The 22,765-nt window shown below is 42.8% G+C and overlaps 1 protein-coding gene across 1 annotated transcript in view; it reads right to left on the bottom strand.

The window, feature by feature from the left end:
* The window catches only part of LOC122758912 (SRC kinase signaling inhibitor 1-like), a 100,782-nt gene that overhangs the window by 44,866 nt on the left and 33,151 nt on the right, over positions 1-22,765 (bottom strand). The window contains exon 2 of the mRNA XM_044013307.1: positions 9,075-9,403. Within this exon, the coding sequence (XP_043869242.1) occupies positions 9,075-9,380 (306 nt within the window). The 5' untranslated portion in view covers positions 9,381-9,403. The remainder of the gene's footprint in view (positions 1-9,074; positions 9,404-22,765) is intronic.

The raw sequence follows: 22,765 nt of genomic DNA, 5'->3' as shown, positions 1-22,765 counted from the left end.
AACCAAATCACTTTAGATTTCGATCTTGCACTTGGTCACACTGTGAATTTGATTATTTGTGTGATTACACTGTGATTTGTGCAGCGCGGAGGGAAAAACGATGAACCTTTGATGATTCTTGCAACATATTTTGAATATAAGCGCCTGCAAATACATGTATGACTGTTTTTCTTTATAGTGTAGTCCCTTTAACAGCAGCCAGATAAGAGTACTGACACTTCTATCAACACACTGACGGCTGTTAAAAGAGCAAACAAATGCAGCAGCAATCATTGCTGTCTGCTCATCCATCCTTCCATTTCCTGCAGCTCGTAAAGGGTCCAGTTGCAGTAGAATTAGATCATACAAGAATCTCACTGATGCCGACCGGTTGGATGTGGCCAGGCTGTGCTGGAGGTTTCCTAATCAGATGCTTGAACCACCTCCACTGGCTCCTCTCCACATAGATTTAAGCCACGGTGTCAGTGGGAACTCTCTGTGGAGCTCTTTACCGCCACATCTCTGAAGCTCTGAGCTCAGCCACCCTGAAACTGATTTCAGACGCTCGTATCCCTTACTCTTCCATTCACTAACCAAAGCTTATGATCAAAAAGCGAGGTGTTGGAATATAGATGGGATGGCGAATGAAAGCTTTGCTTGTGGCTCAGCTGCCTTCGCCACAAAGGTTTGGGTTCAGCTCCTGTTCTTACGACTGAAACCACACACACACACACACACACACACACACACACACACACGGGCACGTCTCAGTCAGACCTTCACTACAAAAACAACACCCTTAGACAGCGGGATGAGAAGGATTTAACAGGACGGAAATCTGGATTTGACCAATGCACGTCATACAAATCGTGGCTCTTACTTTAAATACAGCAAACAGGCATATTTGTGTGCAAGAAGATGAGAAACGATGACAGGAATGCAACCTCTGACTCTGTAGCTGTTGAAAGAATAAACTCATCACGGCTGAGCACATTTAAAAAAAAAACATACTCTTGAGATGAATGTGCTGCCTTTTCACTCGGAGCTTCACTGCCGCCGGATGCCATGTCCTGAACCCAGGAGTCTACGAATGTCACAACAGCAATTTGCAACTGTTTTAGAAAAGAACGGAGAGGTTGCTGACACTGCAGCGGCAACAGCATTCATTAAAAATGACTTGCATATTTTGGTTATTTTAACATGACTTTAAAAGCCGAGAGCTCAAGTGTGTGATTAATGTCGTCTGTGTTTTTTTTTATTATTATTATTAATTTATTCCGCCTCTTATAATCAAAGAAAGGTGTAGGTGGAACTTTCAGTTGATGTTTGAGCAGATGTTCTGGGAGCTGTCCAGAGCCCTAATATGTCTCTCTGCTCGCTCCTGGTGTCACCGCTTTTGAAACTTACTTCACTTTTTTTTTTTGTTAAAAGTAGAATAGAGGAAGGAGGGCAGAAGAATGTCACTTCATTCAGGAGAATGACATAAAGACCTCCAGAGACCCATTGGATGCTGTGACCTACATTTCAGAGGCTCGTATACGTCCGTGTCCAAGTCCAGTGAGCAAAACAGCACAGTCGTTGTGCAAGCACACCGAACACTTGTGTTTCTTTCTTTCTGTCATACTTAATTAAACATATCAATTCTGCATGACCAGAAAATGAATCCCACAGAGTGATACAACGATAACAATGATTATGGTTTTCTTCGATCAAAACGTTTTCTATTCTGCAAATAGATATTTGAATTGCTTTTAATGTTTTTCCACCTATTTTCTGCCCCTCTTTTATTATTTTTTAATCTGAAATGTTTTTTTTATCATGATCACCTTTTTGGCCATAATTACCCCCAGCCTGAAAATATTAATTTTCAACATTTCTTTATGTGACTGTTTTCTCCCCATTTCACTCACGAGCAGTCATCGCACCAGCAGAAACATAATGAGCGAATTTCTAATTTTTAACAAAAAATTTGTTGTGAAAGCCATAGGACCGCTCGTCCTCATCGTCCCGCTTGTCTTGAAGTAACACGAGACAAGTCTGCACGTTTTTAAACAGCACTTATTTCAAATTCTTTAAGCCGGACTTCAAATTCAAAAAAAGAGAGAATTACATTATATTAAAGTGAACATCTTGGCTGTAATTTGAGCAGGTTTATGTCAGTATGGGGAAAGAACTGTGGGAGAAGTAGCTCTGTCTAGAGTTTAAGGGATCAAAAATAATTGGACAGACTACATGAAATAAGAATATTTTATCTCTAGATCTATATTTTTTTCAGTGACATCAGCAGAACTCGTCTGCTGCTGCTGCTGCCTCCCTCCCTCAGCTCATCATGGCTGTTGTGTTGTCTCTTCGCTTTAAGGCCACTCCTCGCCACGTAAATCATACTCGGACTGAGACGTGGCTGGATGCTCGCGATCGTTGTCCGGCTGAATGATGACATGTCATGCGATTGTTTTCAATGCATTAGAGTGAACCCGAGCACGGTCTGCCCCTGGTTGTTTCCCACAGCAGTGAAATCATCATTAAATGTCACCGTGCTGCTTCCACTGTAAGCCATGTACACCCAAGCCATTAAATAACCACCATGATGCTCAATAGAAAAGTTTGTGGCCCTCGATCTTGAGCTAATCCCTTTGTTTCTCCGTATTCCTATGATTTATTTGCGTAAAGATTCTTCCACTTTGGTTTTCAAGGTTCCCGCATCTGTTATTTAAGTCTTCTCTTCATCACTGACAAGGAAACATGTCAGTGCATCCCACACAGAGTCTCCGACTTATGTGGCCATAGGAGTGTTTTTATTCATGTCATCGCCAAGACTCGTGCCCCTCGGTCGACCAGGTTGTTTGGCATTTTGCAGCTTAGCCCTCACCATTATCTCCCCGCTCTTGCATGATCACCTCTCTCTCACTCTCAATCAGCTCTGAGCCTCATCTGAGCTCTTTTGTGCATGACACAGTGCTGCTCATGAAAACATTAAGCTGCTTTGCACATTTGTGCGATACGTGTTACACGCAATATGTCGCACGCCGTAAATGCAATATTGACGTCGGGCGACTCAAATTAAAGCAGAGGTGAGTTACTTTGCAGTGGGTCCTTTGTTTATTTTCAAATTGTAGGTGACGAAAAATGTGGACTTTGTATTTCTTTTAATCCCAGTCAGTCTTCACAGGACTAACACAGATTAAAATATAACGTCCTTCTGAAATACTAGAATTTATTTCGACGCACAATTCAATTTTATTTGTATCGCGCCAAATCACAACATACATTATCTGAAGGCACTGTACATAATTAGGCAGAAACCTTATAGAGACATTATAGAGATAAATAACAGTTCATACACTGAGCAAACACTAGGCATCAGTGGAGAGAAACACTCCCTTTTAACAGGAAGAAACATCTGAAAGAACCAGATTCATAGATGTGCAGCAATGTGCCTAGACAGGTTGTGGTGAAAGGTAAAGAGGGAGGCGAGGTAGAGAGATCAGTTCTGTTTTTGTAGTACCATTAATTACCTAGAATTATGAGCAGCCATGGTGCATTTTTTTCATTAAATGGCCTAAATATTTTTTTTGCTTTTTATTAATTGGATGTATTAACCAATTGAAATGTTATTGCTGATTTAATAGTTATTAGTTATGAACGTCATTATTTAAGTTGCCTTGCTTTAATCCAAGGTTTCTAATCAACATTCATGTCTCATGGTTTTACCTTTTCCTCACTGTAATTCTTGTCAAAAGAATATTAATTGTGCCAGACACTTTCAACCTCTTCAACCTCCCACCGACTTCATGTTCAACTCTGAAGTACGTCCACGCAGCCGCTTTTCAGCCTGATAACCAGGAAATGCAGTAGGTGTTAATATTATCACCCGACTCACAGGCGCTTGTCCGTATTATTGTGCCAGAAACAAACAGCTGATAAGTGCGGAGCGAAGCACCCACTGTGTTATAATCCCTAATACCTATATCTTACTTTTCACACTGCGCTGTTCACTGTGCAATCGCCCAATCCCACAGTTTTCACGTGAAATTGGAATGGCGAAAATCACCACCAAAAAGTCACTCCACGGATAATTTAATGCACCAACAAGTGGAGCTTTTTTTGGAACATAAAACCTGTCTCATCTGACACAAACAGGCCCCCTATGCACCGTGACTCAGTGATTACCGCCTGCAATATTTCTCAATCACTTGAGCTGAAATCCCAGGGTGCATATAGTGTGCACATAGACAGACAGACAGAGCTTAGAGAGATGAAGGGGGGGAAGAGTGGAAGGCGAGAAAGGAAAACTGTGGATGTGCACAGAGACACACACATGCCTGTCCAGCATGCTAAGAAGCCATCTTTGTACCCACCCTCTTTTTTCTTTTTTCTGTTTTCACCCCCTACCAAACTCATCGTCCACTTTGCTTCCTTTCCGGCCAAAACACAAACGCAGCAGCAGAAGTGAACACTAGTGCTGATGCTTGGAGATCACAAATGTGCTCACCCTCACACTGCTGCTGCAAAACATGGGCATGATGCATATATGAACACACACACACACACACACACACACACATTTATCACTGCGGCAGCACAGACACACCTGGCCAACACCTGCACGTTTGGGAACAAATGGACCCTTACTGTCACAAACACACACACACACACACACACACACACACACATTTGCACAGCTATCCAGACTAAACTAAAACCTAATCCTGAATCTTAAACATGATCAGTTAATGACTAACCTTAACCTAACCACAATTCACATCCTGCCTTTAACAGGACCTCAGAAATGAGGTCATCACAAGCAGGCTTTGGTCCCCATGAGGACTACTGGTCCTGACAAGGTTAGAGTTTAAACCAAAACAAGTCCCTTAGAGGTGACGAAAACATGGACTCACACACGCGCACACGCACACACAGAGAGAGAGAGAGAAAAGGAGATGAGTTGTGTGCTCATCAGTCCATTTTACCATCACTTGTACTTGTACTGTACACACACATGCCTCAACATACATTACGGATAAACACACACACACACACACACACACACACACACACACACACACTCCTGTTCTTGACATCACTCCGTCACATCCATGCAGCAGCACAGACGTCACACAGCCATGGCAGCAACACGGAGGAATGCCCAAACGTCTCAGCTGAGGCTGCATGACCGGGGTTAGAGAGAGAGAGAGAGGGACAGAGGGAGAGAGAGTTACCGTTTGCTACTTAATGAGCATGTTGGCCGCCTGGTGCATCCGCCCGCTCCACACGCCTCCCTCATCCTCCTCCCCCCTCTCCATTTTTTTCTGCTTTTCACTGCAGCTCTGTCTTTCCCGCGCCCCAAGGATCCGCCAGAGTCCCCCCTCGCTGGTACCCGTAGTAGCGCCTATGAGGCATTAAGCATCCCTTCCTGTGTCCCCTCCTCCTCCTGTCCTGTCTCTCCCTCCCTCTCTGCCGCTGTCACTCTCCCTCGTCCCTGGCAAATGGTGAAAAAAGAAAAACCCCAAACACCTTCCTTCTTTCACTGTCTCTCCTGTCGCTCGCTCTCTCTCTCTCCCACTGCTGTTGCCTCTCAGTCAGTACAGTGCCTCTCTCCAAAGCCCAGGCATTGCCAACCATATGATATCACTCGGTTGCCCTTATATGGGGAACGGTGGGTTGCCATGACGATGGCAGACTCCACCTGTTTCTCCCACACTCTCTCACACTCTCTCTCTCTCATCCTCCTCTTGTCACTCCACCTTTTTTCATCAGGAGACAGATAGAGTGGTTTAGGTAAATAGACACAGCACATGGAGAGCAAAGAGTGGGTGGGGAGGAAGGAGGAGCTGGACAAACAAGACACGATGGGCAGTGACGGAGGTTTGGAGGGAGGGATGAAAAAGGACTGACTTAAAGGTGCAATATGCAACATTCTGCCTCACAAGACATCAGGAAAGAAATAATAACTATATAAATACAGAGGTCTGATGACTTGAGCAGAGCATCCTTCTCTATTTGCTGTCAACACGTCTCCGTCTTGGCAGTCAGATAAGCTTTTCTTTACCTGGACTCATAGGTTTCTTCTATTTTCATGGGTGACGACTGGCTAGAATAGACACAATAGCTCACTAGAATTACTGCAAGTGTCACAATCGGCTTTGTTTTGGTTTATTATGCTCAACTGTGACGACTAGTGGTGCATATTGGACTTTTAAGTAATGTAGTTTATCTGAAAATTGAAACATTTGCTTATTGGTTCAGATAAAATGGCCTGTACATGAAACAAATATTTGAGGCTTTTATTGTGAAGTATTTACAGGACCAACGGATCGGTCGTTTTACACTGAAGAGTTCTGGTATTTCATTGAGAGCATTTCAAAGGCAAACCCTAACGTAAAGGTAAGAAGATGAATGAAACTATTGCGTTCAATAGAAATATGAATTTCTATGGTTTTCATTGTTAAGTTAATGCAGAAATTCATTTCACATTAAGTTTAGTGAGCCATACTGGGTTTTTGAAAAGAGAAGTGAACACATTCAGAAGGCCATGGTTCAAACTGAGAGACTGTACAACGTTAATCACATGGTACCAATACGCAGCCTGCTTTATGGTCTATTTTAATCTAAATGGGACCATCATTTATAAAAAAGGACCTGGAACTAGTAACTGAGACCCTGAACTCCTGTTTACTAATGTTATTAATTAAATGTGAAGTAGGGACATTTACTTTGGAGTGACTTTTTGTAACCAGTGGATTTGCCCCTGGTGGTCATTGGAGAGAATACAGTTTCAGACACTTCCACGCTGGCTTCACTTCACTTCACACAGTCTATGAACAAAATATTAAACAGTAATAGTAAATAAATAGTAAGTTAAGCATTGTGGGACCGATATTATCAAATAGCTCAGGTGTAAACATAAGGGAGTCGTCGGGTGATTCTTATTCAAACACTGGAAACAGATGAATTATTAGTGATGGAGTCATTTTTCTGTTAAAATGTGACATTGAGCTATGAAGATGTGCTGCTTTTGTTTTTTTCTTTTATAATTAAGTGAAAATGTGGGGACGGATGACAAAACATCAGTCACCTCGAACTTCTTAATTTTCTATATCGCTTATCCTTTTCAGTTTGAGTTAGCTGATAGCTGAGACGTTTTGGTACAATCCGAACCGAAGGTCCAAATCCAAAACCTGTGCTTACTGCATGAGAAGTCCGGAGTGGATAAACTGCAAGTAAGTGTTAACGTGCAAGTAAACAAACAAGATTCATTGTGTTCATTAGCAGGCTTTAGAGGATTTGGTCAGCGCCCCTGCAGCAAGTACTCCCCTGCCTCCCGTCTTTATGCTAAGTCAGACTGAAACATCTAGACTGTAGCTGTTTATTTATGCACAGACGTGAGATCATCTCGCCACGGAGAAGAAAGCGAATGAGAAAAACTGTATTCAAACATGTACAGCTGTGTTGAGGATAGGAAGCCGAGAGGAACAGACTTAGTTAGAATATTTGACATTATTTTTGCATGTTTTTACATTTTCTCGCCGTCTCGTCACTTAAATACTTTTGTCAATATTCCACTGCTCACTCTCTCAGATAATAACCGCTAAAAAGTGTCTATTACTGACCCAGCGAGTCGGTCATTGACAGAAAAAAAAAAAAAAACTGTGAGCGTCTGAAGCCCCTGAGGCATCTCGCCACATAATGCGCTTGTGTGGGTTTCCGAGCCCACCGATGTGCTCTTATTATCTCCCATGGAAGAAAATGTTCACATGTGAAAATAGAAAGCACTCAGAGAGCTCATTCCTCCCCCAAGGCTCCACTCTCTCTCTCTCTCTGTCCCTCTCTCTGGGTTTGTTATTATACAGTGAGTCACATTTGCATTAAAACACGTACAATTATAGATAATCTGAGATGATATGTTTACAAGATTCCTCACGAGGTTCAGTCAGAAAAACACCTGATTCTCATTGATTTCCCTGATTACTGATTTCTAACACTTGATGGGTTTGTATAATCTCTTCATATATATATATATATATATACATATGTATATATATATATATATATATATGTATATATATATATACATACATATATACATACATACATATATACATATGTATATACATATATACTGTATATACTGTAGCTGTGTGGTGTTTTTAAATCAGCCACTGCGGTGACATAAAGGTTGACATGTAACTGCTGACAAGGATGCTGTGTTGCCGAGGCACTTCAGTCCTCTCCAGACATTCCTTGTTCTTTCCGTGCTTTGGTCGCTCTGTGTGTTGGAGTGGAGGTGTGTGCGTGTTGTTGAGTGGACAACATGACACTTTTATCTGCGGACGAAGCCTCCGTGGAGCTTCATGTTCGACAGACACCGTGCACACACGTATACACTCCCATCCATCTATCTACATACAGTTTTATCTATGAGGCAGTCCTTACACTTCTTCGTCGTCTTATTTTCATTAAATATCCCAAAGGTCCAGACTGAATTGGAGAAAAAAGGGCGTTGAATCTCAAACTATTACGAATAGTTGTCTGGAAGTTGTGCTTCCTCTAAAATGTCGTAAAAGGTCAAATGTGTACTGTTGTGTTTACATTTCATTACCAAAAGTTCACTAAAACTCATGTGGAGGATAAAGTGGTATAAAATGGATGGATGGAAACTCAACTACTGCTGGAAATATTATCATTATTCTAATTATAATCAATCCATCGTCTACTGCTCTATCCTCTAAACAATCTCAGCTTATTATACAGTGGTAGTAAAAATGTGCGTCTTTATTTCCTGTGTAACTATATTGTTGCTTCAGTGTGGTCTTGAATTACAAACAGTTTTGGTGTATTATCCTGTATCCTGCTGCTGATGCACACAGTAATGTTGATGTAGTACAGCGTCCCTCACTGTGAGCTGTGTGCGTGCAGTAGGTCCTGACATATTATGAAAGGATCAGAATATAAATTGTGGCTGGTGTTTGATTATAAATAACTGCTCTGTTTCTCCTGAGGTAACCAGTCATCTCTGGCATGATTAAGGTCCTTGGTCTATTTTCATGGAGACATGTGAGATACAAAGTTTGTACTACTCAGCAATTGTGAGATACCTGTCGTCCAGCAGCGGCGGCGGCGGCGGCAGCAGCGGCGCCCTGTGACATGTTGCCGGGGCTGTTGTTGGAGTACTTGTTTTTCTGGAGGTCCACGAGAGCATCCCGCTGCCGCTCGATGTCCGCCTTGTGTATGCTGTTCAGGGCCTCCAGGCTCTTGGCGGCCACAGAGTTGTGGCGGCGGTCCAGCGAGGAGGACGTGAACCCCCCGTTGGAGTTGTCGGGGAACCGCCGGGCCCCGCGGGCGCCACCGGCGGCCAGGGTGTGGTAGTCCCGTGGGAACTCGGCATCGCTGGCAGAGATCATGGGACCCTTTCTCTTCTCTCGACCTGCAGCCAGGGTGAGCATTCAAAGAGAAAGAGAGAGAGAGAAACAGCTAGAGCATGAGACAGCTTTTAATGTTTTTGGTGTCACATGTTATAATGACAAACCATATACTGTTATTAAAGAACGGATGTAGGTTTCACCAGTAAAAACAAAATGAGTGTACTTCTCAAATTTGAGGTATTCTTTGATAGAATATGATACCACATATGTATTATGTTGTCATGTAGAGTCAAAAAGATGATAAAACATGGAACATATGAGTGGACACCAGTGTGATTGACAGGTTGCAGGTGAATTTCTGTGTTCAGTCAAGTCAAATCATGACTCTCAAGGCTTGATTCTGCAACGGGAAGACTACATCCAATGTTATTTACGGTCTATGAGACAAACATCATATTTATACCAAGTTGATCTGATTTCTCGTGGCAATCAGACTGAACACGTCGAGTCATCAGCTGCATCACATTGTCTGCATCACAGTAACACACACTTGAATGTGACTCCCTTTGACAGAGACAATGGGGTCTTGACATAGCAAGTGAAAAGTCTCATCAACTGCAGCCGCTCTCTTCAGAAAGACATTTCACACTCCCATTATCCCCGCAAATGTTCGACAAGGACTCCTTTGTACCGAGTGCAAGTGAATTAAATTAAAATAATAGTTCAAACTGAAATGAATTGCGTGTAACTTGAACTTGAAAGCTCTCCAGTTTTCCTGTCTTTCTGCTTTTATGTGGCACCAAAAACATTTTGAAGTATAAACTCACCTAATTTTCATCACGTATAAAGGTAACATGACACATTTGTAGTGTGTTTATTCTGTACTTAACCGCAAAAATGATGCCGTCTTGTGTAAAACTGCTTAGACCATGTCAACATAAGAATCAGCGAACCGACGTTTGCACATGGAATTTGGGCAAAAGCTCAAGAACAGCTAACTAAACGAAACTCTGGTGTAAGTCGAGTTCAAAAGACAACTCTCTTGTTTGCTGCAGTTGCTGTTCTTTGTGTTTTATGGCAGCTGGCGTTCTTACACATTAAGGCCTTCGTCTTCGATTGCCTCCGCCTCTTCTGCTTATCTCCCATGCTCGTCCTTCAGCGATGGTATTTATGTCTCATCCCGTCTCTATCTCCTCTCACCACGCATGCACACACGCTCAGTCGTTTCCGTCGCTTCGTGCCAATTGCGAGATCAGCTGTTCGTCAACTGATCTTGAACAACAATACACTTTCTGTTGACCGGGCATTTTTATGTCACGTTTAAAAAAATATGCTGCTGTCTATTTTGATTTCATTCATGCTGCTGTACCCTCGCCCACTGCCAGGTCTCCACAGTGTCATCAGATCCTTCTCTCTTCATCCTCCAAATCATGATCCACCATCACCAGCCTGCACAAAGATGGATTTATCTCCCCGCAGAACTCAGGCACCAAAGACTTTATGAAGACATGAATTTTCATTTGTACTTTATCTGTAATGATAGCTTATTCACTTGTCTCACCTGATTAGGGGGTTTTTAAGGGGTTTCATAAACTACTTCCATTCCCACCATCAAAGAACTCATTTGTGCCTCACTGACACGGTAGAAAACAACTAAATCTATTTGTGTTTGAATGCAACAAAGCAGAGTTACATCAAATCAAAACCACTAGCTAGAGAAATCAAGTAACTAAAAACATTACGAATTTAGAGAATAACATCCTCAGTATTCTTTGCATAAGTGCTGAGGTCTGATGTGACAAAAATGTGAACTCAGTGTTTGTCTCCAGGATTTGATTTTGTGGCAACACAAATGTTCTGGACCAGAGGAACATGTTCTGACTGTTACTGACACACAACAACAACAAGTTTGGAACCCTCAAGACAATTGGAGAACATCTTTCTAAACAACACTTGACTTCAGGTTTACAACTGCTGCGGCAAAAATAGAGGAAATAATACGAACGGTCATTCAGATGTGTTGTTGTGCTTTAAACTGCTCACGTGTGAGTACGTGGAGACGCTCGTCCCAGCACACACTGTGTACACAGTTCACAGGTTTGAGCTTGAGACGAATAACACGGATCCTGCAGCAGCAGCAGCATCACGCGTGCATCCCTGACTCTGTCCCTCAGCAACCGGCACACGGTAGAAAACACACAGTTTGTCTCTCCTCCTCAGCTTCACCACACACACAAGAAACACACAAACACACCTTTGGCGCTATGTTTGCCCTCACTGAAACAGCTGCAACATCTGTCTATTCCAACAATCTGAGGCAAGAAAAAATCCCCGCCGGTTGTGTGTACAGTATATGACACATGAGAATCACAGTCAGTGAAGGAGAAGGGATGTCTCCACGTATGGGGAAACGGTTTAGTGCCCTCTTGTGACCGATGATACATAAAGCACCGGTGACTTGGTGAAGGTGAACAGCCGCACTTAAAAGTCTGTTGAAGAAAATACGGAACAGGCTTTTGGTTGTATTTCGAATAAAAATGTGAGCAGTAAAGTTGAGGTGAAGGGAAAAAGCAACAAAGAGACGTTGATTACAGTATAACACAGCCAAAAACAATAAAAACTCATAAACCTATCAAAGACAAGAGCAACAAATATGATCTATAATCACAAAGAGAGCTGCGGCAATTAATTTGCTGCCTGACAGAAAATAAATGAGTGGCTACACCTGAATATTCTCTGGGTTTTATGTTTTGGGGTTGTTTATCAGACAAAAACATCATATTTTATATGACAATGTCACCATGGACTCTGGGAAAACAGTGACAGGAGCCTTTTTTTTATTTAAAGCTGCCAAAAAAAAATCACTGGCAAAATAATCAATAAATAAAAAAGAATCATTAGTCACAGCCGCGTAATCGCATATCAACCTGAAATGCGGCTGCTCCAGGGATTCAGCCTGGCAACGGCAATATTTGTACTCGTAAAGCGTCTCCTGCTGATAGAAGAAAGTGTTTGATTTGGTCACAGATGTAAATCCTCTGATAGGAGCAGAAGCAGCAGCGTGCCAGTGTGTATCCATGGTAGGTAAGAAAGAAAAAAGAAAAAAGTGCTATGAAGCAGTGGGGGTCTGGGAGAGACGGAGGAAACAAGGAAACATCTCGACAAGGGCTTGTCACTTTAATTTATGTGAAGCCTTGAGCAAACCCCTGCGACGTTGCGCGGTGTGTATGTGGGACAAAGGCGGGCTATATTTTACGAGAAGACGCGCCAATGCAATACCTGCTGAAATTGAATGCACTTGTCTTTTTTTTAAAATAACAACTGTGCCATAGTTATGATGTAAACATTTATACCCTGTTCTTTACTGTGATTTATCCAAGGTTCTAAACACCAAACACATACATTTATAATCCGCCCCGGCCGCTCAAACGATGTCTTACTCGCCTGCAGTTGCTTCTGTGAGAGGTAATGGGTATTGTTATTGTTTCCGTGAGTGTGCTTTGAACGACCATTCTGACTATTTGCCTCATGGAAAATGCCGGTCGCACAAACATCACAGAGCTGGATTGGCAATCTAATGCACACGTCCCTCATCTATAATATTCATTGTTTAAGCCTTAGAACACACACTGCTTCTGCTTTTATCCATTACTATGTTAAAACGTACTTATAGAGGCTATAAGTATATATAGAGTGTCTTATATCCTTTTTTCCAGCCCAATCTATAGGCAATAAATAAACACACCTGAGCAAAAAAGTACTCAAACTTTTTTTAAAATGTGACTGAATTTGTGAAGTTTGGAAAAACGTCACAGTTCAAAGTCGGCTTAGCTTGAACAAAAAGAAAAGAAAAATAGTCTATGTTGTGACTTCTGCACAATTATCACTACTCGCAATTTAAAATGAATAATAATTTTGACTGGACAACAAATAAGAAGGTGCCGTGTGAGCACTAAGGGTTAAAGTATCTTAAACAGAAAGATCAGATGTTGTCGTCAGGTGACCAGCGTTATTTTATTTTGTCATAGTTTATTCCCTATTGTCCAATATGTGTCATCTATATCAACACAACAGTGATTAAAGGTACCTTACGTGATTTCATCCGAGTATTGTGAGTAAATTGAAAGGAAAATGATGCCACGGACCCTGGTATACTCGCGCATCAGGGTCCTGTAGTATCTCACTTCACCATCGGGTGGCGGTACAAGTCATGGGCACAGTGCACGTGCGGAAGTACTGTATACCAGGGTCTTAAGAACGCAACACCAGAATTTGCAAGCTCATCTTTGGATTTTTGTTTGTTGGTTACATTTAGAGTTAATGGAGAACCGTTTTATTACTTCCTTGTATATAGATACATTTTTGTAAATAGCTATTTTTGTGCACTTTTTCCACTTGTAAATCATTTTTTCACTGTATTCACCTTTTTTCACTGTATTCACCTTGGGAAGTTGTAACATTAAAAGGGCCTTAACTCAAGCCAGTCAGTGACTTTATGAAAGGAGCCGCCATTCAGCAAAAAAAAGCCAAAAGTATCTCATATTGCTCCCTCTTCTCATCTCTGCATATAGGACTACAGATGCAGACATACTGTATATAGATGATTATAAAATGACTGAGGCTCATATGTGATGCTGTGACATTTGCATTATGACACGATCTATACCTGAAATAGACAAACCAGTAATCGATCCTCCTGTAGTGTAAATGGCATCATTATTATGTTCCCAATTAATCAGAATTAATTAGTTGGGAATGAATTCACCTGATCACTATAATCAGACTGTAACTGTAAACCAGTAAAATAATTGTCACATGATATGTTTCTTTGCAGAAATCCTTGTACGACAGTGTTAGGGTCTGACAGAGTGTATTTCCCTAAGGGTCTTGACCAATTTTTACAACTATAGGTCAAGTATAAATGTATTGTTTTGCAGTGGGTCATTACAAAGTATAAACTGCTGCTTTATTGAACTCGTAGATTTACTCCACTGACCTTCGCTGTTGTGCTCTCTCTCTTATTAAACTAATGACATTGTTTAGCGCAGTGGCATTTTCCACGTCCGTGTTGTTGTTTTTTTACCTTCGTGTTTATTTCTATTGAATATATTCTGGCCTTTTCTCGCTGCTGTGTGTGTGTAATCATGTACAGGCGTGTTTTGTACGGCACACAAACAGCCCACACCACCACCTGGTACTGAAATCATGGCATTACTCAGCCATGTGTAAAAGCAGCTACAGCCCCATGCTCTGTTTTTTTTCTTCTTTTCTTTTTAAGCTCCTGGTGGTAGTTAATGGGATGCCACCTCCACCCAGCTTGCTCCAGGCACCACCTCAGTTATTACACCTCTGCTGCAGCTCACAGATCCACCACTCTGGCTGAAGAATTACACTTTAATTGTCTGACTTTGCTCAAATTGTTGCATCTATTAATGATGAACTGATGCTGCCGCCGCTGGGGAGGTGTCACACTGTGTATTTCAGTTTCTCATGTGGGCTGTTTAATGCTGCGGTGAAAACACGTGGTGGTATTAATGAGCCGAAAATGAAGGGGGGGACAACACTCACTCACTCACTCATTCATTACTAAACATAAATGTGGACTAACTTATGTTGACCTTATCATACACAGTCCTTCATTTTAATGTCAACTTACAGTACATTTATCAAAGCCCAAGGTTTAATCACTAGTTCTGGGTGTAACTAATTACACAAAATAAAACGCGTTTGTCCTTTTCACAGGAACACACACACACACACACACACACACACGGTCTGTTGACGTGATTCATTATTCTGACTTCAATTATAGTTGAGGGGAGACTTAAAACCAGGTGAATGATTGTCATTGTGCCACTGACACTATATTTCAGCTCAGATGGGACCTCGTCCAAAAGGCTGCTCAAGGCCACGTCCAAACATTTCTCATTACAAAGCCGCACAGTTCGTGTGTGTGAGTGTGTTTTGGTAATACAACCTTGGCCACTGTTGCCCGCAGTTCTGACAGAGGCCATTAGTTAGTTTTACGGCTTCATCGGGCCGAGGTCTAATCATTTATGCTCGTCTGTGCTCCGCTCAAATTTGCTGTAAATTATTTTTCATCCAGAGTGTTTGATCTGGACGTTACGGCTCATTGAAGTCTACACAGGCACATGTATGATTCTCGACAGTGCAAGCGAACTGGAGAGTTAATTGGCTGACTGAGAAGGCGAAACGCCAGCGCAACGGAACCTGGCTTGAATTAAAGTCTCCTTCAATTACCTTTTCTTGATACTTTTTTTTATCCTTCCCCATAAACGCACATTTGATAGCTAATTGAGGACTTCGAATGATGACATTTTATGTACATGGACATAATTTGGCACTGTGGTGTTGAAAATCATCTGCAGAAAAATGTGTTGGTGAATGACAGTCAGCCTGACACAACGACAGTCACGCTGACATGTTGCTGTTGTCACTTTGAGGTTAAGTTAACATAATGAAATAATATGAACCAAGTTAGCTTCTTTAAGCTGTTAAAAGGGATGTGAATGTGTGAATGTGAAAGAATGTGTTGCAGTTAACGGTAATTTGACATTCATTTGAAAACATGGAACTGCAGGTGCTTTTATTGTGAAGTGCAGTAAGCAACATGCTGGTTTCCAGCTGCGTTACTTTTGTTGTAGATTTACTCCCTGTTTACCTTTTAGCTACTTTTGTTGTAGCTTTACTTCCTGTTTGTCTTTCAGTTAATTTTGTTGTAGCTTTACTTCCTGTTTACCTTTCAGTCACTTTTGTTGTAGCTTTACTTCCTGTTTAATTTTCAGTTACTTTTGTTGTAGCTTTACTTTCTGTTTACCTTTCAGCTACTTTTGTTGTAGCTTTACTTCCTGTTTATCTTTCAGTTACTTTTGTTGTAGCTTCTGTTTACCTTTCAGTTACTTTTGTTGTAGCTTTACTTACTATTTATTTTTCAGTTACTTTTGTTGTAGCTTTACTTTCTGTTTATTTCAGCTACTTTTGTTGTAGCTTTACTTCCTGTTTATCTTTCAGTTACTTTTGTTGTAGCTTTACCTTCTGTTTACCTTTCAGTTACTTTTGTTGTAGCTTTACTTACTATTTATTTTTTGTTTAGTTACTTTTGTAGCTATCTTTCTTTTACTTTACTTGTTGTTACTTTTGTTTTTACTTCCTGTTTATCTTTCAGTTACTTTTGTTGTAGCTTTACCTTCTGTTTACCTTTCAGTTACTTTTGTTGTAGCTTTACTTCCTGTTTATTTTCAGTTACTTTTGTTGTAGCTTTACTTCCTGTTTATCCTTCAGTTACTTTTGTTGTAGCTTTACTTCCTATTTATTTTTCAGTTACTTTTGTTGTAGCTTTACTTCCTGTTTACCTTTCAGCTACTTTTGTTGTAGCTTTACTTCCTGTTTATCTTTCAGCTACTTTTGTTGTAGCTTTACTTCCTGTTTACCCTTCAGTCACTTTTTCCGACATTGCTCTGTTATAGAAACTGCAGCATTAAACATTAAATGAAAAAATAGAGAATCTGTGATGTTTACTCCTCAGATACAGTGATAACACACTTCTGCTCTCTTGTGCCTCCTTTGTTCCTCTGCCTTTTTCACTCTTTACCATATATAGACATATTCTTATATTTATACTTGTGCTAAACAATTTGAAGAAAAGTTAGATTTTTCTGACAGTTACAGCGATTGCATTTTGATTTTTTTTGTTGGGGGGGTTTTAAGTCAAGCTCTAGTTCAATTTCAGTTCTGTCTCTCCGCTGAAACTGCTGCCGTCGGGCAGACGGTTCAGGTCAATTAAGACTCGGACAAACAGACTGAAAAACAGCTTTTACCCGAGAGCCAGAACTGCACTAAATGCTGCTTATTTCAAACAGAGCGTGGAATGAAAAACAGCAGTGTGTGAAATGTCTGTTTTTTAAAGTTTATATATATATATATATATATATATATATAGTATATGTATATTTTATATTGACATGTTGTATAAGCTGATGTTGCACTGGCACAGCATTTTGTATTACTATTCTATTCTGTTCCAATACTCACATTATATTAGATGTAAAATATGATGGAGTAAAAACACACGACGGCACCAAAGATACAAACTACTAGTAATTAAAACCTAAAGACTGTTTTCAAGTATTTTAACATTTTATAATTGGCATAAAATATAGACAAATTAAACTGCAGCATTTGCAATTAATTGACTGATAACCGATCATTTGTATGTTTGGAAAAAAAAATGCCCTTAATGTGAATGTTATATTCCTTATTTCCCTTTTCTTTTAAAAGATTTGAGGTTTTTGAGACACATTTTGAACCACTGTCGGACGTTTTTATGGACAAAACAATAAATTGAGTCATCGAGGAAATACTCAACAGGTCAATCAATAATGAAAATAATTAGCTGCAGCCCTAGGGTAATCAGTTATTTCTTCATAATGTCAATATTTCCGCAGGTTGAGGGAAAACCCCCGAGTCACAGATTCTCTAGACATCAGAGACTGTTAATTATGAAGGGATGGAACAGTAGCAGGAATGAGTGAAGAAAAATGGGCCTCCTCCATCCCACAAATTATAATACCCAACTCTCTGGGGTGCTTGAAAATTAAAATATAAACCCAAACAAGATCAGAATGCATAACACCAAGTGGGCTATATTTAGAACACAAAATCTGCCTTTGCTGAATACAATATTTTCGGCAAACTGTTGCCGGCAGGGAGTCTTTGAATTCAGGATCACAGTGAAGCAGCGAACAGATGCTATACTTAACAAAGAGGTGGCCAGTTGCCACATACAAAGACCCCTACAATCATCTATATGAAGAACAAAATGAACCTTCCCTTTAAATAACGCGCACAAAAGCCTCCCACAGACTAAATGAACAGTTATTATTAAGAGCAAAGAGCACCAAAGCATGGGCTGTAATGATCAAGAGAAGCCTCCACGACTGCGTTTGAACTCCTCTTCAATCTCCTCTCCTCCATAATTCATTCATGGCCGGCAAATTCATAAAATAGTGATGAGATGTCTCACAACACGGGAGTGACTTTCTAAAATATCTCCCAGGAGCTCAAACAGACAGGTAAAGCAACTCGGTAACAACAACAACAACAACAACAACCCAGCCGGTCCTGTTTTGTCCTGCTCAAGAGCACGACGGCTCGTCCGTCTTTATCCTGCAGCTGCAGAGTAAACAGGCCTGAAGGACGTCCGACCTCCGACGTGACTCTTTAAAGCCTCAGGCAACACTGGCTCTGACTGATCTCTGTGATAAGCACAGATAGAGGACGTAGAGAGCAAGTATGAAGTTATATTTCAAGTGTCTTCAAGAGATGATATTCCTCCCCTGGCATCCACAAAATCAAAAGAGCAGATCATGTACTTGGTGGTATTAGGTATGTGATGGTAGCCGAGGGTGCGCTGTCGAGTGGGTGTGGGTTTGGCCAGGAAAGATCAGAGGCAGAGTGAAAATATGGACATAAAGTTTTATTTAGGCTTGAGGGAGGAAAAAAAATCAAGCATTAAGTGTCCATGGGTAAATTCAAATAAATCAATAAAATTAAAAAGGAACAAAAGTAAATCAAAATTCGGCACAAACTCAAAGGTCGGCAAAATGATAACAAAATTCCCAATCTGCTCATAATCCAATACAGAGTTACAGAGTCACAGTGCTCACATGCAACAGGGTCAAGACACCACCAAAAACATAGACGGGACGCACAAACATATAGCAGGTGGCCAGCACCATTTTACATTTAAAGGGGAACATATAACCAATAATTAGTACATAAATAACAAGACAGACTCTAAACCAAAGTACATGTTCTTAGTGGTCCAACAGAGACAGATTTACAAAATAAATAACAAACAGTCCACTCTCTTGCCCATGGAACAGGACACATCACAGAGGGGGTTTGATCAGGACCCACCTCTGTCATCCCCATGGTCATACTGAGTGTGGACTAGGCCAATTAGGCCCGGAACCAAATAAATGTTCTCGTTTCTGGACGGCTCCTTTTCACTGCCGGACCGACGCGGTCAGACTGCGGACCACAACAACGCCCCAGCACAACGGGTAATCCATGTCCGTGTCCGGCTGCTCCGCACTCGCCCCGTGGCAAACGCTGCATGAACGAGCGCGGCTGCTAACGTCCATTTACAAGAAGGTGTGTGTGTGTGTGTGTGTGTGTGTGTGTTTCATCAGCCTGGAGGGCTTCTCTGTGCGGTCGCTCCGTAACCGTCACACCCCCCCCCACCTCTGGTCTCACGCCGGCAGGCGGGAGAGGTAGTCAGCAGTGGCATTGCTCCGCCCCGGGATGTGCCGGATTGTGAACCGATACGGCTGCATTGACAGGTACCAGCGGGTAATGCGGGCGTTGGAGTCCCGCATGCGGTTCATCCATTGCAGAGGCCGATGATCTGTCTCCAGGAGGAACTCGCGGCCCAGGAGGTAGTATCGGAAGGCATCAAGTGCCCATTTCACTGCCAGACACTCCTTCTCGACCGTAGAGTATCGCGTCTCCCTTGGAAACAGTTTGCGGCTGATGTATGCCACCGGATGCCTCTGGTCTGATTCACCCTGGAGAAGCACTGCACCTATACCTGTGTCAGAGGCGTCCGTCTGTAGCACAAATGGCTCTCCAAAGTTGGGACAGTATAGTAGAGGCTCATTACACAGTGCATTCTGAATGTCTTCAAAAGCCTTCCTGGCCTCTTCGGACCACTGCACCTGGACCGGAGAGTTCTTACGTGTCAGATCGGTAAGTGCAACTGCCCTCACAGAGAAGTTGGGCACAAATCTTCTGTACCATCCAGCCATGCCCAGGAACGACCGTACCTGAGTCTTAGTCTGAGGCAAGGGGCATTTCTGGATAGCCTCGAGTTTCTGCACCTGTGGCTTGATGACACCCCCGCCAATCACATAGCCCAAATACTCGGCCTCCCTCTTGGCAATGGCACATTTAGTAGGGTTAATGGTGAGACCTGCGGACTCAATCCTCCTCAGAACATCCTTCAGGTGCTTGACATGGTCTTCCCATGATGTGCTGTACACCACAACGTCATCAAGGTAAGCTGCCGCGTAGCCATTGGTGCCGGCCAACACCTGATCCATTAACCTCTGAAATGTTGCGGGGGCTCCATGCAGCCCAAACGGCATCTTGCAGAAGTGGAAGAGACCCCAGGGCGTCCGAAACGCCGTCAGCTCCCTGGCAGCATCACTAAGGGGAACCTGCCAATAACCTTTTGCAAGGTCCAAGGTGGTTACCCACTTCGCAGGTCCCAGAGAGTCAATGAGGTCATCGATTCGTGGGGTTGGATAAGAGTCAAATTTAGAGACAGAATTGAGATATCGGAAGTCAACGCAGAACCGGAGGGTCCCATCTTTCTTGGGCACCAACACGACAGGGCTGCACCATTCACTCTTAGATCGTTCAACGATGTCCATGGCCAACATCTGGTTGACCTCCTTCCTCAACCCGTCAAGAAGCCGCTCGGGGATGCGGTAGCTCATGCGTCGGGGTGCTGCACCTTCACACAGGGTGATATGATGGTTTACCAGCTTGGTGTGTCCTGGCTGCGCCTGAAACAAGGCTGGATCACAGAGATGTTTAATGTCCATTTGCTGAGCAGGGGAAAGATGGCTGAGGTCAAGGGTGCCCTCTGTTGGTAAAGGTAGGTACTGCTCCTCCACCTCATCCTCCTCTGGCACGCGTCGGATCATGAGCACCTCAGCACCGGTACGTTCCCGCCACTCCTTCAGGAGGTTGATGTGCAAGACCCTTCTTGAGTGCCTCTGCCCCAGTTTTGCGACCTCATAAGTTGTAGATCCCAGCTTACGAGTAACCTCATAAGGGCCTTGCCATTTTGCCAACAGTTTACTGGAATCACTTGGCAGCATCACCAGCACCTTGTCACCTTCAGCAAAACTCCGAGAACGGGCTCTCTGGTCGTAATAGGACTTTTGACGCCGCTGGGCTTGTTCGAGGTTCTGTTGCGCCAGTTCCGACATACTCTTCAGCCTCTCTCTCATCTGCAGAACATAGGAGAGGATATTCTGTGGCTGCGGTAAGTCCTCATCGGGCATCCAGGTCTCCTTTAATAGTGCCAGGGGTCCGCGCACTTCACGGCTGTACAGCAGTTCGAAGGGTGAAAATCCAGTAGAAGCTTGCGGTACCTCCCGGTACGCAAAGAGAAGATAGGGGAGCCAGTTGTCCCAGTCTGCACCAGTTTCACTCACAAACTTGCGTAACATTTGCTTGAGAGTCTGGTTGAACCGCTCAGTCAGTCCATCGGTCTGTGGATGATAGGGGGTAGTCCGTATGCCCTTTATCCCCAACAGCTGGTAGGCTTGCTTAAGGAGCTTGGACATAAAGTTGGACCCCTGATCAGTGATTATAGCTCTGGGAAACCCCACCCTCGAAAACAGCTGCACAAGACATGTGGCTACAGTTCTAGCCTTCACTGCTTTCAGAGCAAAGACCTCAGGGTACCTAGTGGCATAATCTGTGATGACCAACATAAACCGGTTCCCAGCTTTACTGCGCTCAAGAGGCCCTACCACATCCATCCCTAACTGCTCAAAAGGGGTCCCTACTACAGGAAGTGGCTCTAAGGGGACCTTTGGGGGACATCTGCTGGCTGTTTTCTGGCATTCTGGACACGTTTGGCAAAACTCTGCAATGTCTTTGGCCATATTTGGCCAGTAAAAATAGCGGTTGATTCGGGAGAGGGTCTTCTGTCTGCCTAAATGGCCTGCCCAGGGGATCGAATGGCCTAGGTCAAGGACTACCCCTCTAACCTTCTGAGGAACTACGATCCTCGCCTCTGCCCCTCCGCCTTTATACAGCACACCATTCTTAATGGCAAACCCCTGTCTTGAAGATTCTTCCCCATCACCACTGAGCTGCTCTGCCTGGGTCTGCAGGTATAAGGGGCCAGTGCCTGGGTCTTGCTGCTGCATTAAGCTCATATTTTGGGGGATCTCTAAAGGAACCTCCAACTGCTCTGGACAAACATCCTCCCGACCCTGAGCCACCCCAAACTGAAACTTCTCCCGTCTTTTCTGTCCTTTGGTTTTTCTGGTCTTCCCAGGCTGGGCTTCAATGTCTGCATTGTGGAAGGGCAGTACAAAAAGTGGTGATTCTACCTCACTCCTCTTAGCCATGGCCCTTGTCACTGTCATATTACACTCCCCTCCCACAGACACTAAATCCAGCAAAAGGGGAAAATCTTGGCCCAAAATTAATTGATATGGCAAATTATCCACCACACCAACCTCCAGTAAGTAAGTCTGTCCAAAAACCTGTACATACACACTTGCAGTTGGATACACCCTTTTCTCCCCATGAACACACTTCAATTGGGTCATCACAGAGTAGTTCCTGAGCTGTATGGGGACCAAGGCAGACGACAC

Source organism: Solea senegalensis, linkage group LG18 (genome assembly GCF_019176455.1).
Source record: "Solea senegalensis isolate Sse05_10M linkage group LG18, IFAPA_SoseM_1, whole genome shotgun sequence".
Lineage (NCBI taxonomy): Eukaryota > Metazoa > Chordata > Actinopteri > Pleuronectiformes > Soleidae > Solea > Solea senegalensis.
The sequence above is the reverse complement of the archived record's forward strand: the minus strand, read 5'-3'. Positions and strand labels throughout refer to the sequence as shown.